This window comes from Maylandia zebra, linkage group LG3 (genome assembly GCF_041146795.1).
Source record: "Maylandia zebra isolate NMK-2024a linkage group LG3, Mzebra_GT3a, whole genome shotgun sequence".
Lineage (NCBI taxonomy): Eukaryota > Metazoa > Chordata > Actinopteri > Cichliformes > Cichlidae > Maylandia > Maylandia zebra.
In genome coordinates this window covers 33503802-33522412 of record NC_135169.1, presented here as the reverse complement: position 1 = coordinate 33522412, position 18611 = coordinate 33503802, and the positions used below count along the sequence as shown (strand labels likewise).

At 45.1% G+C, this 18611-nt stretch overlaps 2 protein-coding genes and 1 non-coding gene across 3 annotated transcripts; 2 read left to right on the top strand and 1 right to left on the bottom strand.

The window, feature by feature from the left end:
- Positions 1-1618: 1618 nt before the first annotated feature.
- On the bottom strand, positions 1619-3329 carry mrpl52 (mitochondrial ribosomal protein L52). Its single transcript, XM_004575265.4, has 5 exons — positions 3203-3329; positions 2872-2941; positions 2478-2545; positions 1974-2038; positions 1619-1900 (listed from the first exon to the last, which is right to left on the bottom strand). Exons 1-5 carry the CDS (start codon positions 3234-3236, stop codon positions 1748-1750), a joined length of 390 nt encoding a protein of 129 aa, XP_004575322.1. The 5' UTR covers positions 3237-3329; the 3' UTR covers positions 1619-1747.
- On the top strand, positions 2218-2291 carry trnan-guu (transfer RNA asparagine (anticodon GUU)). The gene has a single exon. It is a non-coding gene; the product is annotated as a tRNA-Asn (tRNA).
- A 5686-nt stretch (positions 3330-9015) lies between the features above and the next one.
- On the top strand, positions 9016-17819 carry ajuba (ajuba LIM protein). Its single transcript, XM_076881735.1, has 8 exons — positions 9016-11779; positions 14458-14559; positions 14747-14814; positions 14944-15006; positions 16317-16447; positions 16646-16697; positions 17067-17135; positions 17220-17819. The coding sequence occupies exons 1-8, from the start codon at positions 10201-10203 to the stop codon at positions 17349-17351; spliced, it is 2196 nt and encodes a 731-aa protein (XP_076737850.1). The 5' UTR covers positions 9016-10200; the 3' UTR covers positions 17352-17819.
- Positions 17820-18611: the final 792 nt, after the last annotated feature.

Sequence of the window (18611 nt, the reverse complement as noted above, 5' to 3'; positions counted from 1 at the left end):
GTTGCTGAATCAGACCCTCCACAAACTAACCCCCCTCCCCCCAACCTTTTGCACCCCCAGGAAGTATCTACCCTCCTCATATCTGGTCTCTGGCTGAAGCTACAGAGGTCTGTCAGCTAATCCTCAAATATAACCACATCTGTCTCATCCTTCAAGCACCCACCTTTTCCTTTATCCTGTAGCCCCTGTAACCTCACCTAACACCCCCCCTCCAAACCTCCTCTTGCCTTCTCTCCCTCCCTCCATCCATCCATCGCTGACTTCTGCACAATAAGCAACATCTGGTTCTCATTTCCACAAAACCAAAACAACACAGGGAGGAGAGGAAGAGGGGAGGGGGAGGCTGGGAGGAGTCGAGAGGGAGAGGCTGTTGAGGAGAAAAGACATCCATGTGAAAAGACAGTGAGTCAAGAGAAAGAATGAGGAGCTCCATTTCTCACTGCCGGTGCAGTCGGGAGTCTTTTATGATCCAGGTGTGAGGATGTGTGTGAACTTAGAGTCACCTTGCTGAAATTTCTTACACTTCTTTTTTTTTTTGTCTGTTAAGTCCCTCTGTGGTCTGCACCACGTCCTCCCACACTGTAACACTACAAAGAGTCAGCTCCTTTGGTCAGCTGTATGAAAACGTTAAGACACAGAGGAGGTGGGGGGAGGTTCAGAGAAAAACTTCCCATCTTCCACGGAAAAGAATCTGCAACTCAGCGGCTAGAAGCCCTAATTACATGGGACTGTGCTGAAGTCTGCACAAGACCCGGGCAAAGAGAGAGAGACGGAGGCAAAATGTGAGGAAGGGGGAAGAAAGGAGGGTGAGAAGACAGGCGGGGGGGGGGCTTACCTCATTTCATAAATACTGAGTTTACAAGTCAAAGTTGCAGTGAATTAATGCTGACTAAACAAAGGCACAGCTGCTCCTTTTAACAGCCAGGGTTGGATTTTGTGCCGTCTCACACGTTAAAACAGATTAAGGTCAGTGCAAATCTACCAGCGCTGAAACTCAACCGTCATCTTATTGGCTTTTTTAAGTGTTTCTGCATCTTCATTATCCACCTAAAAAACTTTGAGTCAACACCAAAAAGATCACTTTCCATGGGATTAAACTTCCTGCCAAAAACTCGCCTGCAGCCGGATAATCGTCTTTCCAGGCACCAGGCTTGCAGGAAGGCCCGATGAAAACCCCAGATTTTCCTTTTCCTTAGTGCATTCCCCAGGAAAAATAAAGAATGTGATTCTTTGACCATAAAGCTTACTGTTATCATCAGACCTTGTGCTTTTATAGCTTGGATTTTTCTTAAACCTTATCTCACACAAATCAGTGTTTTAGTTTGGAGCAGGTCTCCCAGAGCCACTCAGGACTGAGGGGTTTGTCAGCTAATAACACGGTTACTGCAGCGTGCCACGGTGTGAACCCCTCGCTCTGGTCCTGTATCACTGCTGCTTTATGTGTGCCAGCTCCTCCCTTTCTACTGCCAGCCCAGCAGTACTGCTCTGCGCCCAGCCTCAGACAAAATGGCGTTCGAGCCAGCTCGCGTCCTCACAGAAGAGAAATGCTGCATTCTAGTGGAAGCAGATGCACATGAGCTGAGATTTTACCACAAGGACCCACGAATGCATGACAGAGTATAAAGAAGAAACATTTTATTGCATGAGTAGAGAAAAACACAAATGACAGAGCAGACGAAAACCCATCATAAATACATCCATCATCCTGAATATCAGCATGGAATATCAGAGTTAGGATAGTCGGCCTCTAACTTTGAGATTTCTTCTTCATTAGTAGTTTCCCTTTGGGTTTCAGCAAAAGAGACTTTTTGTGCTCCTCCATTCTTTTGGCCTCCTCCTGTTTCTCCCTCCACGCCTCCATCCCTCGGTCCACCTCCGAGTTCAGCATCACAATACGTCTCTGAGAAGAAAAAGAGATGAACAGATGAGTGGGAGTGCTAAAGACGATAAGGAGGTTTTTATGTGACACTCACAGATAGAGCTTCTCTCTCTTGCCGCCTCCTCAGCTGGCCTTTCATTGGAGGTGCCGGCCGTCCATCTGTGCATATAAGAAGACAAAGTTGGCACAAAAGCAATCAGCTGGTGCAGCTTTGTCAAATAGTTTCAGGCAAAATGCATTCAAAATTTATCAGGATAAGAAGGAAAGAAACACAATGAAACTCACAAAGATCAGTATAAATTAGCATAGCTAGCTCAGTCAGTTGTACATGACCCACAGTCTCTGTGGCGCAATCGGTTAGCGCGTTCGGCTGTTAACCGAAAGGTTGGTGGTTCGAGCCCACCCAGGGACGATGTCTTTTTGCTTAGAAACACACAGAGCTACCCACTGTGCCAACCCTTTGTGAGTAAAACAGCAGACAAAAGTAGCTGCTTCTTCTGTTTTCCTTTATTTACATTTTAAATGATGTCCTGTAGATGGTCCACAAACAATACAGCTTTACAGATTTTTATTTTTCTCTATAAAAAAATATAAATACCTGCAAACGACCAATCGGGCAGATCTGTCAGAGGCCCGTACTCTGTGCCGCTTCTAGCAAGTCCATGTCTGCAAGATAACACACGCTTCAATAAACCTGCACAGTCTCGTTTTTAAATGGTTTTCAGTAGTTACACATTTAACCTGACTCCATCCCAGGTTCTTAAAAACAAAGAAAAGATGAAACATCTGCATTTCTCCTCGTACACTTCATGCTGTTGTGACGCTGTGAGTGCAAACGTTATGTGTTATAATGAAGCTGCTGCTGACGACCATTCACTCCTGCCTGTGAGGCTGCTGTGAGGGTGTCTAAAGGTCTTAATTAAAGGTTTCATCCAATCGATCAATCCACATTCAAACAGCGGAAATCTTTATTTAAATGACAGTGAACTCACTCTTTCCGCCACTTTTCTCCAGCCTGGACTCCACACGTTGTGCTGAACTGTCTGCGCGAGTACCTCAGCACTGAAAACAACATCAAACAAACAGTCACCTACACGAGCCTGTTTAATTAGATATGTGGCGTTTACGAGCAGGTACACACACTGTTAGCATTAGCATTAGCTTTGCTCGTCAACATCACCGCGTTGACGCCGGTCACTCGCACAGGCAGGGAGCCTGGTAAAAGCAGGTTATTACAGCTATCACACTCAGCTTCAGCGATGAAACTACACACACACACACACACACACACAGGGAAATATGTGAGGATAACCTCTGTCTCACCTGAGCAGCACAACGTCCTTACGGGGGCCGCCATGTTGCCTGCACAATTTAGAGCCTACCGCCAGGGGGCGCCAAAGACACGCCGAGGTCCTGTTATTCACTTTGCCCCGTCATTCTTGTTTTTACACATCCATCAGTAAAAATCTCGGTTATTATCTCAAAATGTCGAATTACTATCTATAAATAGTGACAAAATAACTTGAAATTTTGATTTATTAAACCCAAATTATATTCTTCCTACTCATGGATTATGCTTTTTTTCCCAGTGGCATAAAAAAGCTTTCATGAAAAAAGTATATATAATATATTAAGCCTCGTTTTCCTCATTTGTAATAATGTAATTTTGAAATTATGGATTTTTTTCCCCATTCAGACAGTGATTGATGGGGTTGGGAAGCTCATCTTGTAACCGGAAGGTTGCCGGTTTGATCCCCAGCTCTGTCTGTCGTTGTGTCCTTGGGCAAGACACTTCACCTACCGCCTGCTGGTGATGGCCAGAGGGGCCGATGGCCCAGAAGCAAGGCGATATGGCAGCCTTGCTTCTGTCAGTCTGCCCCTGGGCTGCTGTGGCTACAACTGTAGTTTGCCTTCACCAGTGTGTGAATGAGTAGTGGAACTGTAAAGCGCTTTGAGGGTCTCGAAAAACTATATAAATGCAATCCATTATTATTGACAAGCAGCAAGACAATAAGACAATCTATGTGTCCAATAAAATATATACAAAAAATAAACGAATTAAATAAAGAAACTAATAAATTAATTAAATTAATTTGACACATCTGAATTAAAATACATTCAAATAAATTGGACAGTAAGGTATACATGCATAAAAAGTAATTTAAAACATTAAAGGTGTGTTCTTTGTTTCAAATGTTTCTCAACAACTGTATTTGAAATTAGGGGAAAGCACACATGAAGTATAACGAATTAGAACGTACTTTCAGGACTGATGTTCCCCCCTAGAGATGAAAATGTGACCTTAAACGAGCACGCACAACACCACATGGTGGGCTGTGAAAGTATCCTGGTATAAAACCTTGTTGGGGCCTTTTAGTAATGAGCTTGCAAGTATGCTTTAGGTCCCCCAGCTTCCTTCACTAGCACAAAGACATGCATATGAAGTTAAACGGTTCATCTAAAAGATTCCGTCGATGTGAGGTAAACAAAGTGATTGAAGTGTACAGAGAAAAAAGGTAAAGTATGAATGTGTGGTTGTGTGTGGATTGAGGGGTCAGCAGTTCATTCCACAGTTGCATAGCAGCAAATGAAATAAAGACTTACTCATATTATTAGCACTGCTAAATGTATAAAAGAACTGTTAAAACTTTGCACATGGTACATATCCCTCAATCTATGTGTGTTTAAAATGACCACAAAAAGCTGCCATACGTGTGTCTGATGGAGTCTGGTGTGTGTACTCTGTGGTGGGAACACACGGGCAACAATGCAGACAGGAGAGGGGTAAATAGTGGCCCAGCAGCTCTTTTTCCCCCCTTGGGGGCCTTTAAGAGGTTAATCCAGCTGGAAACCTTTGCATTGGGACCATCGCAGCCCACCTGTGAAGGAAAGGTGCAGCTGTAAGTAACAACCTTAATGGCTGCAGCTCATGTTGTTGTCAATGCTTCCACGCAGCATTTCTGTTTAATGTGGCACCTGTGCTTTTTCTTGGAAGTGCAGATATGTGCCGGGGAAATTGGTTACAGCACACTTTTCTTGTGTGATCACGGTTTATGGATGGCGTGGTCGTTGCTGGCATATCAAAGGCACGACAAGGTGATGAAGCAAGACATCTGGGAATGTTTAGAAGGCTGATTTCTTTTCATCCCCGTCGCACTCGCCGACTTCAAACCAGTCAGGCCTCTGTGGTCATCCCGTGGCGCTCCACGTCTGAGGAGCACCTGTTTCTTGAGTGAGTGCAACGCCACTTATAATGAGGTTATAATGGAAATGAATAGGAGGGAGATCTTTCAAAGAACAGCTTAGGTGATTTATTCACTTTTTAGCATGTCAGATGTGATAAGAGCAGTAAAAAACAGGTTTTTCGTGCTAGAGAGGTCGCAGGTTATCCAGACTGCTAATGGGAAGCTGGAAATTTTCAAATGTAAAGATGTTTGCTCATCGTGTAAAGGTTATTCCGATTTTTTTTTTTTTAGCTGATCAAAAGGTTGTAGTGTGATGTTTTGATCCCGCACAAGGTTAGCCTTAATGTGAGATCAGCTGACCCACAGCTGGGGCCTTTAAAGCACAAAAAGGAGGAAACATTGAAAACTAAGTGTCCAAAACATCAAAGGAACAATTATATTAGTTCTCTGTGCCTCCAATTTTAAGGTAGAGTATGACTACCATTGTTCATTAAACTTTTTGTGTTTGCTTTGGTAAGTGTTGCCATTTTTCTCGTTCCCTCACCCCAACTGTGCACAGCTCCCTGAACCTGCAGGTTTCTTCCTGTTAAAAGGGAGTTTTTCTTTGCTGCTGGCGCCAAATCATCACCCGTATTATTTTAGGACCTCTAACCTTATAATATGAAGTTTGTTGAGGTGACTGATGTTGCGTTTTGGTGCTGAATAAGTAATCAGAACTTGAATTTAGAACATGTTGCCTGTAAAATAAAGTGTAGGCCTAATAAGCTCATAAGCTTAAATCTCCACATTTTTTCAGTCTTACTTTTTTTTTTTTGAAAAACAAAATGCTCATAAAATCACCAAAATCAACATTTGGGGAAAGCTGGTCTTTTGCCAGAAACTTGAGGTTGTGGGGCACCTCGCAGCTGTGTTTGTTCTATTTGCAGCTACCTTTTAAGAGAAATAATACAAATAGTGAGTGATTTATATACACAGTGATGGAGATAGATGGGTCTGCACTTCACGTGCCTGTCTGTAATCATTACCGGCAGAGCACGGCCGCTCTCGCAGCTCTTCAAAGTGCTGTTTTTGTATGAACAGCACCGACACTAAGCCCTGAAGAATTTCTGTTAGCTTTGCAGACAAGTTCCCACTCGCAGCCGTGAGGCGAGCGCCAGAGGTTGCCAGAGGTTGCTGCAAGGTACTCCGGTGAAACCCGCAGGAGCTGCGATGGGCTGCGTGTGGAAGAGATCTGAGGGGCATATGTTTAAAAATAAAATAAACTGAAAGGTCAGCGAGCCTCCTGCAAACACAGCATACAGCCGGACTGTGTTTGCTGTGTTTTTTGGTGTTTCCGTCAAAGTGCCGCAAATCGGCCGGAATCCGCGCAGACTAATGCCGGGTAGTCCTGAAATAGCAGCGGGATGTTTACTCTGTATCGTCCTTGGAGAGCTCAGACACGCTGAAAAAATTTACCGGCCGCCTCACCGCGCCGTGTCCTTCCGCGCATTCCACAGGCTGGTGGTACAACAAAGTAGGCCCGTTGCCTCAACGACGCGGATCCACTTGCTGTGACTCTAATGTGCAACAACACGTGATTATAAATGTTAAACAGAGCCAGAGAGGCGCTCTGTGTCAAAACAGAGGCTTCTTAATGAACTACAAGCAACTGGGAAACATTAGGGATGTATATCCTTGAAGCTAAGAGCTTATTATTACGGTGTTGATGCATTAATGTGCAGGGAGAGCGAGGTGGTGCTTGTTCCCGCAAATATACGTGCTTTTGGTTGTGCTTTAACAGCATTAAGTTGAAAAAAATAAAGAGGAAGTCTTAATTTGAAAGGTAACTAGTAAATATTGGTGTCAGCTAAAGTGAAGAAGTGTGAAAAAAACTGCAGTATGTCACTCTTATTTTGAAGTAGACAAGTCCAAGTGGCCTACACTCTCAATGTGTGTTTCAGCGTAGTCACTTTCCATTACTGCTTTGTAACATTAGGATTTACAGCTGGCGCTACAGTAAACTGCACAGGGCCGTGGTTTTGGTTACAGTCAGCCTATATGAGCACAGACAAAATGAGGGTATTTCTGAAAACAGGACTGTTTATACTGTTGGTTTGGCTTGGTGGTCATTTCACAGTTTAAGCTTGTGCCAAGCCACAACCACATGAATACGTGTGTATCCAGAGCTCCATCACAACGCTAACCTAATGGCTAGAAGCGCTTCGGGGCAGGTTAACCCTCTCAGGGGCCCCCAGGGTGGGGAGGGGGGGGGGGTCCTGTTTATGCTTCTCCTGGAGCCAAGTGTATTAGTCAGTGAAAGTCAAAAAACAGGCCAATTATAAAATAAACTAACATATTAAAGAATAAACGAAGACTTAAATGAAGCTAAGCAAGCATGAACATGTGCCCCTGTTTTACCACCTCATGTGCAATAGTCCTGTGGGGATGCATTTAGACCTCTTTACTTTGTTGAAATGTGATTTTTGTCCCCCAGAAAATGTGTGATTTGACCTTTAAAACACTGTAATGTACAACAATGTCACTTCCGTGGACTCATACACCAGTGCTAAAATGATCTAAGTAAAATTACTCCTTAAGTTTTTACCACTTAGCTACATTTTGAAAGCAAATATTGAACTTTTTAAACCAGAACATCTCTTTGGTAGCTTATATAAAACATATAAAGTAAGTAGTGAATTTTAGTGTAATAGCTGAAGCTACAGTTGAACAGCCTGAATAATTATGTTTACACCTACCTAATGAATTGGTACTTATTGTTTGAATAAACCATTATTTTTTTATGCATTGCTGCATGACTGATGTAAGCACAAAGATTAAACTAAGATGAATTGAATCCTATTTACTTTATTGAATTTTATTTTTCAGGAAGTGTCTAATTTGAGCATTAAAACGGTGCAGTTGTAGAAGTACGTGATTTTACTGGACTTAAACCCCAGTGGTGAACAAATAAATACAAATTAACTAAATTTTTAAGGCAAATATTGCTCTCTTTTTAAAAGAGCAGATCTCTTTGGCAGCTTATGTAATCAATAATAAAATAGTTGACTAAGTTTAGGTAGTATATCAAGCAGATCACTAGCAGCCAGAATAATTATGTTTGCACTTTAATAAATCACAGCCTATTGTTAAAATAACCTTCTTTTTTTTAAAAAAAAAAGTAGAGCATAGCTATATGACGGATTTAAGCGTATTTTATTGTCCAGTGCTTATAATGTAAATGCAGTGTTGATTTGTGGAGCTGCTCCCTTGACCTACTCTGATGACTACTTCCACCACTTTAGACATTACCTCAGTGGTTCCTAAGGCCTTGGGTGAGGCTGAAGTCTTCATTTAAAAAGTCAGAAACTGAATAGAAACATTTTTCAATCTATTTTGGTCTAAATATTTAGTTACAGGAAACTTTAAAAAAAAAAAAACAGTTTTGGCTTGGCTCGATTATTTTTAAGTGTTCTTTTTATATTATTATGATGTTTATTAAATGTTGAGTATGTAGTTGTGTAGAGACGGTCTCGCTGGCGTTATCCTCTGTGGAGTTTTGCGTTATGAATGACGACACAGCATGTCTGGTAAAAAGGTGTTCCGGCCTTGTTGGGGGATACAAGCCGCCGTTTAAAATGCGTTAAGTCGAACGCACCACTCACACGCAGTGTAACGGTCGCGATGTTCCGCCTTCAATATAAAAGCCGTTAAACTAACGCTTTCAACACGGAGGCTATCAAATCCGATTTTGTGGCGTTGTAAACTACAAAATTGCACTTTAAACGTTACTCGAAAGCATTGTTTCGTATCTGGGACAAACCCATGCTACAAAGGAGCTCCTGTTATCCTCTTGCTTGAGTAAAACATAACACGTATCTGGAGAGGTTTATTTAGAAAAAAACGTAACCGGAACTAGCTTGGTCGCGCTTTCGTTAGCCTGACGACATTGTGGGCGAAGGGGGAGGTAAGTAATTATTTAGGGGGAAGAAAGAAAGAAACAAAGTTGTCGACTGTGCAGTGCTCACGGGGAGGGATTTTTATTTATCACGAGCGGCTCTTTTAGTCCTGCACCGGCCTGCTGGGGGTTGATTCGAGTGTAACGGCGCGCCGGTTTTCCCCTCAGTTCCTGCTGTCCTCCCAAACTTCCCCGCTGCTTTCCTACCGAGTCCCGAACAGGATTTCTCTTTTGAAAACGGGAATGATAAAAGGAGTCGAGCACAGGCGGATGGACGGAGGAGTGTAAAGCCAGTGCGGTGTGTGCGCTTTCCGTTGGCTCGCTTACAACTAAAATACGCCTTTTCTGTCATTATTTTCCCTCCTCCGAGTAACTTTCCCCCCTGAGATGAATGGCAGAAGTCGGGTGAGTCGACTATCTGCGAACAAGCGGATTTCTGCTTTTCTCGTCTACACTGGACCCACATGAAGAGGTGATAGCCTGCATCCTGCTGAACCTCTCTCTCCCTCGCTCTCTCTCTCTCCCCCCGCTTTGTGCTTCGTTAAGAGGAAATTCAAACCCCAGACTGGAGGAGATCCGCGATAGCAGCCCGAGACTTGGCTCGAGTGTATTTAAGTCTTCTTTTTAAAAACTTTAAACAGAGACCATGCAGCTGTGGAGCCACATGAGGGTCCACAAAGGAGGCCCTCTGCGATCATAGGTCCACGCAGAAGTCTCCTGGATGTCTGTCTCTCCCGTTTCCTGGCTGGATTGAATTGTGTTAGTAATTTTTTTGTACTCCAATGGATTCTTCCTCACCACAGCCTACCTGTACCTGTGGATTTACCACATGAGGGCAGCCAGGTGACTCACAGGACTCAAGTCATGTAACCACCCTGTAATGTCTTAAAAGTTTTTATTTATCTGCTCTTTTTTTGTATTTATTGTATCTGTATAGAAGGGGTCCTGCTTTTGTTTTTCTTTTGTAGCTTTGAACTAGATTCCAGGCCAGTTTTTTAATTTCTTGTTACAGATTTTATTGTAGCCGTCACAAGGGAATAACTGTAGATTTCAGTCTTTGTTCTGCTGTACGTCCACTCACACTGTATTTGAGTGCAGTACTCTGTAACATTTAAAAAAACAGAGAGAGGGGGGAGTTGCTGTAAGACTTGACTTTGCCCAGGCAGGTGTGTGTGTGAGAGGGAGCACAGGAAGGCTTAATCATGGACAGGCCGATAAGCAAGCTGCTGGAGAAGCTGAAGCTAACGGACTCGGGGAGTGTGAAATTCAACGTGTCGAAGAAAAAGCACGACTCCTCCAGCAACTCCAATAACAGCAACGCCAACACCGGCGTCCCTGTGGGCGGCAGCGGAGGAGGGGGCAGCGTTCTGCCGCTGGCTCCCAGCTCTGCAGCTGCCTCGCCCGCAAGACCTGGCCAGTTCCCGCTTGCCTCGGCAACCACAAGTGATCCATGTGTGCCAGCAAGTGGGAGAGGAGGAGGAGGCGGCACAGGAGGAGCAGGAGGAATGGGGTTGACTTCCTCTCAGCTCCTCACCACACCATCTACTTCCTCCACAGTGGGCACCATCCCCCCAGATGTTGAGCAACCACCTCACCCCTCTACCTTGGCACCGCTGAGGCGTCCTTCCTCTCAGCAGCGGGCTTCCTGCTACCTGGGTGAAGGTGTAGATTCCCACCTTAGGCGTGAGTCCGGCCTGAGTCCCGAGTGCGACCCCATGGGAGCGTTCGGCTCCAAGGTGTCCCTCAATCAACGTCGATACTCATTGGAGCTTCAGCAGCTGGTCCAACGACAGCAGCTCCTGTCCCAGCCGCCTCCACTCTCCGTCCCGCCACCATACCCTGCTGCATCGGGATATGGATCGGCTCCCAGAGGCGGCGGAGGCGGCTTGGCTGAGCCCGGCTACCTCTCTGAGCCTGAGCGGCACAAACGCCTGTCTCTCCAGGAAACCCTGTTCTACAAGCGGCTGAGCACAGGCAACGATCTGTGGGAGAGCACCCGGCCGGCATCCCTCTCTCATCCACCACATCGCCCATCTGATATGAGCGGAGGAGGTGTAGGAGGTGGAGGCCTCTTTTACCCGCCAGGGCCAACCCTGAGTCCGTGCTCATCCTTCAGCTTCCAGGAGTCTGTGCTGGTCAGCCCCAGGTCCAGCTTTGCCTCCAGCACGGCCAGCGGAGGAGGAGGAGGGAGTCCCATGGGGAGCCGCTGCAGCAGCAACCGGACCAGTGGCATCAGTCTCGGCTACGACTTGCGCTATTCTGCATCCGGAGGCCTCCCTACCCAGCAGCAGTCCCCATCTGTGCCGACCGGAGGCTCTGCAACTGGATACGGAGTCCCGGGCAGGGCCGGAGTGACCTCCGTAGAGGCCTGGACTCAGTACCTGGAGGCAGGGATACGTTCAGGTGTGTACGATAGCCGTCACTCCTACCCGCCTGCGGTTGGGAGTCCCGCAGCAACGTGTTATCAGACAGCTCCAGATTGGTGGGAAGAGCAGCAAGCGGGCGTACGAGGCAAAGATCCAGGCACGATGGGAGAGAGGGCCCGATACTCAGACCTGCCCGGCACCCGATACCAGGAAGAGCTGACCCGACTTCTGCTGAGAGATGCTGCGCTGGAGGGCGATGGGCTGCTGGAGGGCCTGATGCTGAAGGAGCAGGCTCTCAGCCTCACGCCTCACGCCAAATCGGGCGTCACGCCAGCAGGAGGGCTGGCCAAACCTCAGGAGGAGCCAGGAGCCTTGCCTGGGAGAGAAGCAACAGAAAACCGGCAGGAGTTCTTTGGTGAGATCCTTATTTTTTTTTTTTTAAATTTTATAAATTTATTTTGCAAAACAAAAAGTAAAAGAAGCAAATCAGTGGGACTGGATGGAGATGGGCAGCTGTGTTTAACTTTAAAAACAGTAAAATCACATCCCTAACCCGAGCCAGCAGCCTCACTGCTCATCCGTCCCCACGGCGTCCGCCCCTCACTGTGTTATTACTGTTGTCCTCACCGCCTGGTGTCGGATCACAGGTTTCTCTCTAAATGAAAGGGTTGTATGGATGGATGGACAGATTAATAGTTGAAAGAGTGTGTATGGATAGGTGGATGGTGCCACAGAACCTGCAGAGACATGCAGGGTCATAACACACAAAGCATTAAAGGAGTGGAGAAGGGGAGGGGGGAGGAGGGGAAAGAAAAAAAAAAAACATCAGCCAGGCTTCAGAAACCGAGATGCAGACAAGTAGACGTGTTTGACCGGAGAGAGGAAAGAAAATCAGTGCGCTAAAAGTTACGCACGGTTGTCAGCTGATGTTTGCACATCTTGCCAATTTGCCACAGTGGTGGTGCGCACAGAGGGCTAATGCAGCGGATCTGCACGCCGATTAAAGTGCAAAATTCTGCTGTAACACTCAGACATAAATTACATGGTTCCATATAAACACAGCTCCAGCCATTACTGAGTCACACAAGATTAGGGCTCCAGTTCTCTCAGTGTGCCAGTGTGTGTGTGTGCGCGAGCGTGTGTGTGTTAGGATGGCTAGATGAATGTGCGTATGTCTCTGTGTGTATATTGTTTCTTTGTGGCAGGGTGTGTCCCCCCCCCCCTTTGAGTGACTTCAGGCCACAGTAACGCAGTGTGTGTGTGAGTCATGTGTATATGTGTGTGTGTGTAATGCTGCCTTGGCGTGTGCAGGGGTGGTGTGCTGTAGCCTGTTTTTCAGCTCAGGTATGTGTGCCTGGAGGGGACATACAATACTGTATTCCTCTCAGCCATTAGCGAGGAATCAGAAGCTCTGAGCCGTGAAGACAGACGCCCTGAGCTCAGCTCGGCAGCACACACCTGTGTTCAGGTGTAAAGCTGAACAAAATTAAAAAAAAATAAACGCAGTAATAATGAAAAAAGAAAGTAAAAATGGAAGAAGAGGAACATAAACTGAACAGATGTCGATTTATAGCTTTTAAGCTTCACTGTTTCACGCTCATTTTGTACATGCTCAGAGTTTCCAGCATGGAGGGCGGCATGTGTGCGAGTGTGTGAGCCAAAAGTTCAGGCTGCTATAAATGCATTTCAGCGAGTGTTATTTTATTTTAATAGGATGTGGCTCAGAGCATAGAAAGCTTCTGTTTGTCAGGGGCAGTCAATCAGAAAAAAGCAGGAAGAGGATGAACTGAGGGGCCACACAGACCCAGTATAAGATAAGTAAGGATTATTTTGCGCTGTGACTCATGCAAAGCTGCTCTAGTAGAGTCCTATAATTAAAACAAAATGGAAATAAGAATAACAGGTCCACCTTAAATACCTTATATTGTCTCATGATGTGAAAAGAACAAGGTGTAGTCACACAAATGTAGTCATGCGATGTGTCTATTGATTAGTTTTAAGTCATGAAAGGAGAGCAGATGTAGTTCAAAGTGTGACATTTGTCATTTTCTTTGGTATCAACTTGACTTTTGTGCCCCTAGTGAGCTTTATTTTGAAAAACCCTTTGTTTTTAAACCCTAAGTTCAGTCTTCTCTTTTCGTTCTTTTCAGTGAGTAATGTCAACCCCGCTTTCTTTCCATCTCTTTCTATATGCAGCCGTTTTCATACATTATATTTAAAGTTTCGGCTCTTTGGTTTTTGGCTTTGGCACCGGCTCATGCCTCTTCCTAAATATCGGAGGGATTGTCCAAGCTCGCAGAAGCAGGGTGTAGGAATTCTTGATTTGTGTGGCACTCCCTGAGCCACATTAGAAAGGAGAAGGGGGGGAAAAAGCTCAGACCAACCCTTAAATTGATCACAGAAAGAGTGATGCGCAGGCCACCACATTTCTGCTTTACATATGATTGTGGAATGAGGTTGGAGACAAACAGGCTCATTTTTGAAGCTTTTTCACAGAAGTAAAACTGATTACTTGCATTTCTTTTTTTGTAGGTCCATTTTGCTTGGTTATCTTCAGTATTTCAGCCCCCAAAAATGCCACCAAGCTTCTTGTTTCTTAGCCACTGGCCAGCAATTTAAGGAAAGCTGCACAAGCGTTAATTTCTATTAATTTTGTCGTTGCTTGCTTTGTAGTTTTGGCCCCCAGCATGGTAGGGGGAGGGGAAAATGGCTATGATGTTAAGTCTCCAAATTGCTCTTAATGTGGGGGGTTTAAGTTTAAATTTAAAGGTCTCGGTCTCCAAACTCCAGAAGAAAGAATCGTCTATGTTCTGGAAAAGCTGCCAAGAAGTCAGATCCGGCGGAGTTTCCCTTTAATAACAGAGAGGCTCGGCAGACACTCATGAGTGGATGAGCAAACAGGCTGGCATGGGTAACGAGGTTTTAACTGTGTGAAAATCCCCTAGGTGGTGCGAACGAGAGGATTTACAAGTGTTGACACTTTGTGTGGAGTTGGATTTCAGACACATTCTCCAGGAATGCGTCGTAAACAGAGCGCTGAGAGCCCCCGCCGAGCCATTGCTCCCGACTAAATGCGAGTTTGTGTCCCGGCAGGAACCTGCGTGAAGTGTGGGAAAGGAGTGTACGGGGCGGATAACGCCTGCCAGGCTCTGGAAAACCTCTATCACACTCGCTGCTTCACCTGCGTGTCCTGCGGTGAGTACGGCTTCCCCCCACCCACGCACACAGACACACACACACCTGACCAAACACAGCAATGATGATCAGGCTTAATGATGAATTTGTGCCACCGCCACACCTTCTGCAAACGCCCTCTTCGAAGCATTTACCACAAAAATGTGGAGATTTAATTATGCTGAGTCACCTCTGCCCCCATCTGCAGGACGCACCCTGAGAAACAAGGACTTCTACAATGTCAACGGCTCTGTGTACTGTAAAGAGGATTATATGGTAAGAGTCGAGGCCGAGGCTTGTTTTGTCATCCGCCTCTCTCACACACAAACACACTCAGACGTGCTCGGAGTCGGTTTGGGGGGAATCGAGGTTGCGATATTAGTAATCTCTTTGTTTTAATTACAGTTTTCGGGATTCCAGGCGGCTGCGGAGAAGTGTAGCGTGTGTGGCCACCTTATTCTCGAACAGGTGAGGGCTCTGTGTGAGTGTGTGAGAACCAGCACACCAAATACCTCCCAAACATTTGGAAGAACTCAGAAGAAACGCTCTAATCTTTAATCTTCCTTTTAGTTATTTACATCCAACGTTTCCCATAATGTTTTCGAAGAATCCCTCGGAGAGTAGAGAAATTCAGTGACGTCCTTCTGTTGGCTGCTCGTTGGTTTCCCACGACAGATTTTCACTGGAATGTTTGCCTTGGGTTTTTGATAAAGGGAAAAAAATGGCTCTGCAGTGATTATCTTAAAACTTTTCACCATATTTGAACCACATAATACCCATAATATAAATAGCAGGCTGTCACTGTGTCTGTGATCCACAAGCATTATTTTCTGCATCAGTGGCTCGAAAACTTGTTGGTGCAACAGTGTTGAGAGGGGAAAATGCATTCCTGCTGGACTTGGGAGTTTAATTGGAAACACTGCTGCTTAAAGTATAACATTCAAGTTAATAAAGTTTATTCTTTTGTCTCCTGTTGAACGCTGTCTGGTCTCTGCTGGATTACTGATTGAAAGTGGAGGATGTTGGCAGGACAGTGTGGTAATGCTAAACCTGTTATTACCTGAGTCTGATGCTCTTTTTGGCTTTATGGGAAGTCCCCCCTCCCCCTTTACTTTTTAAATATGGCACCAAATCACTCGAGACTTTAATGCATTACAGAAAGAAAACCAGTAATCATTTATGTGCAAGGGATTGACAACAATGGGGACAAAAAACCTCACTTTTAACTGGAAACTGTCCCCAAGTAGCTAGAAAATGTAACTTCAGGGTAAACAGAAGAGCCACGGTGCAAAGGGAGCTGGAGTAGAGGGCTGTGACAGGATGTCATCATTAATGGCTGTACTGTTTAGCTGGCTGTGTGAGTCTTTGACTGGTGGGGGGAAAAATCACTGCTATTTGAAAATACTCAGAACAGCTTCAAGGTTTGTATTCTTTTATTTGTTTTTTGAGCAACCAGATTGTAAGTTCTGGTCAGAGACATGTTTGCTTTTGATGCCATTAAACTCAAGATGAGGGAGATATCGTCAAAGCTGGGCGGCCTACATCAAATCTGATGTAGTCTGTTTTGATGTAATCTGCTTTCTTTGGAGGAAGAAGAAACGGAAGACTAGAAAAAGTAAAACCTAACAAAATTTTCTCTGTTCCTTTTATGCTCCTACACACACACACACATCCTTCACAATAGCCAACCACTCCCTTGCAGTTGGTGGATCCTTATCCAGCCTTTGATATTTTTATTTTTGAACTTAAATCTTAGATCTGGTTGTTCTCACCCTCAGATCCTGCAGGCTCTTGGGAACTCGTACCATCCCGGTTGTTTCCGCTGTGTGGTGTGCTCCAAGGCTCTGGATGGGGTGCCTTTCACCGTTGACCAGCACAGCAAAATTTACTGCGTTGCAGACTACAACAAGTGAGTATTGTACCCGAGCACAAAACGGTCAGACTGGAGCCTTTGCTGGACAAATCCTGGTCCCTGGGCCTTATGTTTGACACTCCTGCTATAAGAGCTTCAGCTGTTCTGTACTGAAGATGTTATGAAGTTTGCACATTTAACATTTTGCAGAATGTGCTGCTGCTTAAAAATAACCGCTCCTGTGTCTCACTGCAGGACTTTTGCCCCGAAGTGCGCTGCCTGTTTACAACCCATCTTGCCTACTGAGGTGAGTAACGCTGACCTATCTCGTACTGTTCCTCTTCCTACCATTTAAGCTCCCATCTGGTTAAGCCTTCCCTCCTAGAAGGCCCCATCTGCTCTGATTGGTCAGCTGGCCTGGTTAAAAAATGAGCTGTGGCTTGCACTCATGAACCGTGAGTGTAGACACTGCCCTCTAAAAGCTGCTGTGTCACAACACTTCGGATTCAGCGGTGTATGTTTGAACCAGAATCTGTCCCACAGCAACGAATTAGCATGACTGTGTTCATAATTTACTTTGTTTTGGGCAGTTTTCCAAACTTTACACAGCAGTGTGACACAGAACAGGCAGGAAAGTACTGGAAATGTGGCTCTGCTGACCTGTTTGCTGTTTCAGGGCAGTGAAGACATCCTCAGGGTCGTGTCTATGAACAAAGACTACCACTTTGAGTGCTACCACTGTGAGGTAAGTGACGACTTAACGTTTCTGACTTCGTTTTGAAGCGAACCCACAGCTGACCTCGCCCCGTCTCCTCTCTTCCACCCTCAGGAGTGCGGCAAGCAGCTCTCCGATAAGCCCGGCTCGCAGTGCTTCCCTCTGGACTCCCACCTCCTCTGCCACTCGTGCCATGTGAACAGAGTGTGCGCCACACATAACGTCCCCCCTCACAACACACACTGATCGGCTTCTATGCAGCTGTAGATTTATTTTTATGTAAAAGCTGGTCTTAATATGCTGTCCATCCCCCTCCCATTCGCTCTTTCTTTACAACAAACCTGCTGAGATTGAGATGTTTTCACACTTCACCTTTATTTTGTCTGACTTGGATCAGTTTCTGATTGCCACATGTACTGCCTGCTGTACTTCTTGTACTATTACTGTACAACAGTTAAAAGGGAACAGGAAAACTACTGCTTTTTTAATTCTTTACCCTAATGTGGCTACTGTTTGCTGTAGAGAAATGAGGGATTTTTTTTGTTTTTGTACATACATTATTGCTATCAGAAGTTTTGCACTTAAATTTGACTTTACTGTAAGAGATTTGTTACGTGAATCTGTACAAGTTGGAAAACACATTACTGTAATGATTATGTTGTAATAAATATTTTCTCTGCTCACACAGATTGTGTAGCTAGGTCAAAATTCAAAGAGGAGTCATCGTGCTTTCTTGTTTCGTGTCTGTTTTGGCTGCTGCCTGTCGGGGTCACCACAGTGGATCATCTGCCTCCATCTCTAATATCCTGAACCTCCTCTGAGATATTCTTTTTGCATCCTTTGTCCCATATGTCCACTCTCTGCACGTCTAAACCATCTTAAGCATGTCTCTATAATAACTTTGTCTCCAAACTGCTCACCCCTCCAGTCCATTCTGCTCACTACCAGTGAAAATGTTAACACCTCCACCTTGGCCTCCTGTCTTTTTGTCAGGAGACAATGACACTGACCATACATCATAGCAGGTCTCATTACAATCTTGTAAACCTTGTCACAAATCACCCGACACTCCTCTACACCCACTCCACCTGTCTTGTGCACTGTCCATAGCTTTGAACGATTGACTCCAGGTATTTAAACTCACTCCCTCTACAGGTGTTAACTTGTACAATTACAATGTCATCTGCAGTTAAGAGTCCACACACTCCTGCCTGACCTCTCAAAGCAAATATCACATCTGTATAGCTCCTTTTAAGTATGAAGCCACACTACTAATCACCAATCATCACCTCAGTCTTATTTAAACATGACCAAAAGGTTCAAGTAATGAAGGCACGGTTATATTCAAGAAAAAATCCCCATGAACCAAAACCCCTGGCTTCAGACTGCTCTTAATTCATTTTCTGCTCTTAGTTATGAACGTCAGCAAGAGGGGATCTTCCAAATATGGTCATCTCAGCACAGAAGCCCCACCCACCTGCTACTAATCATATCTTCTGTTTGCAA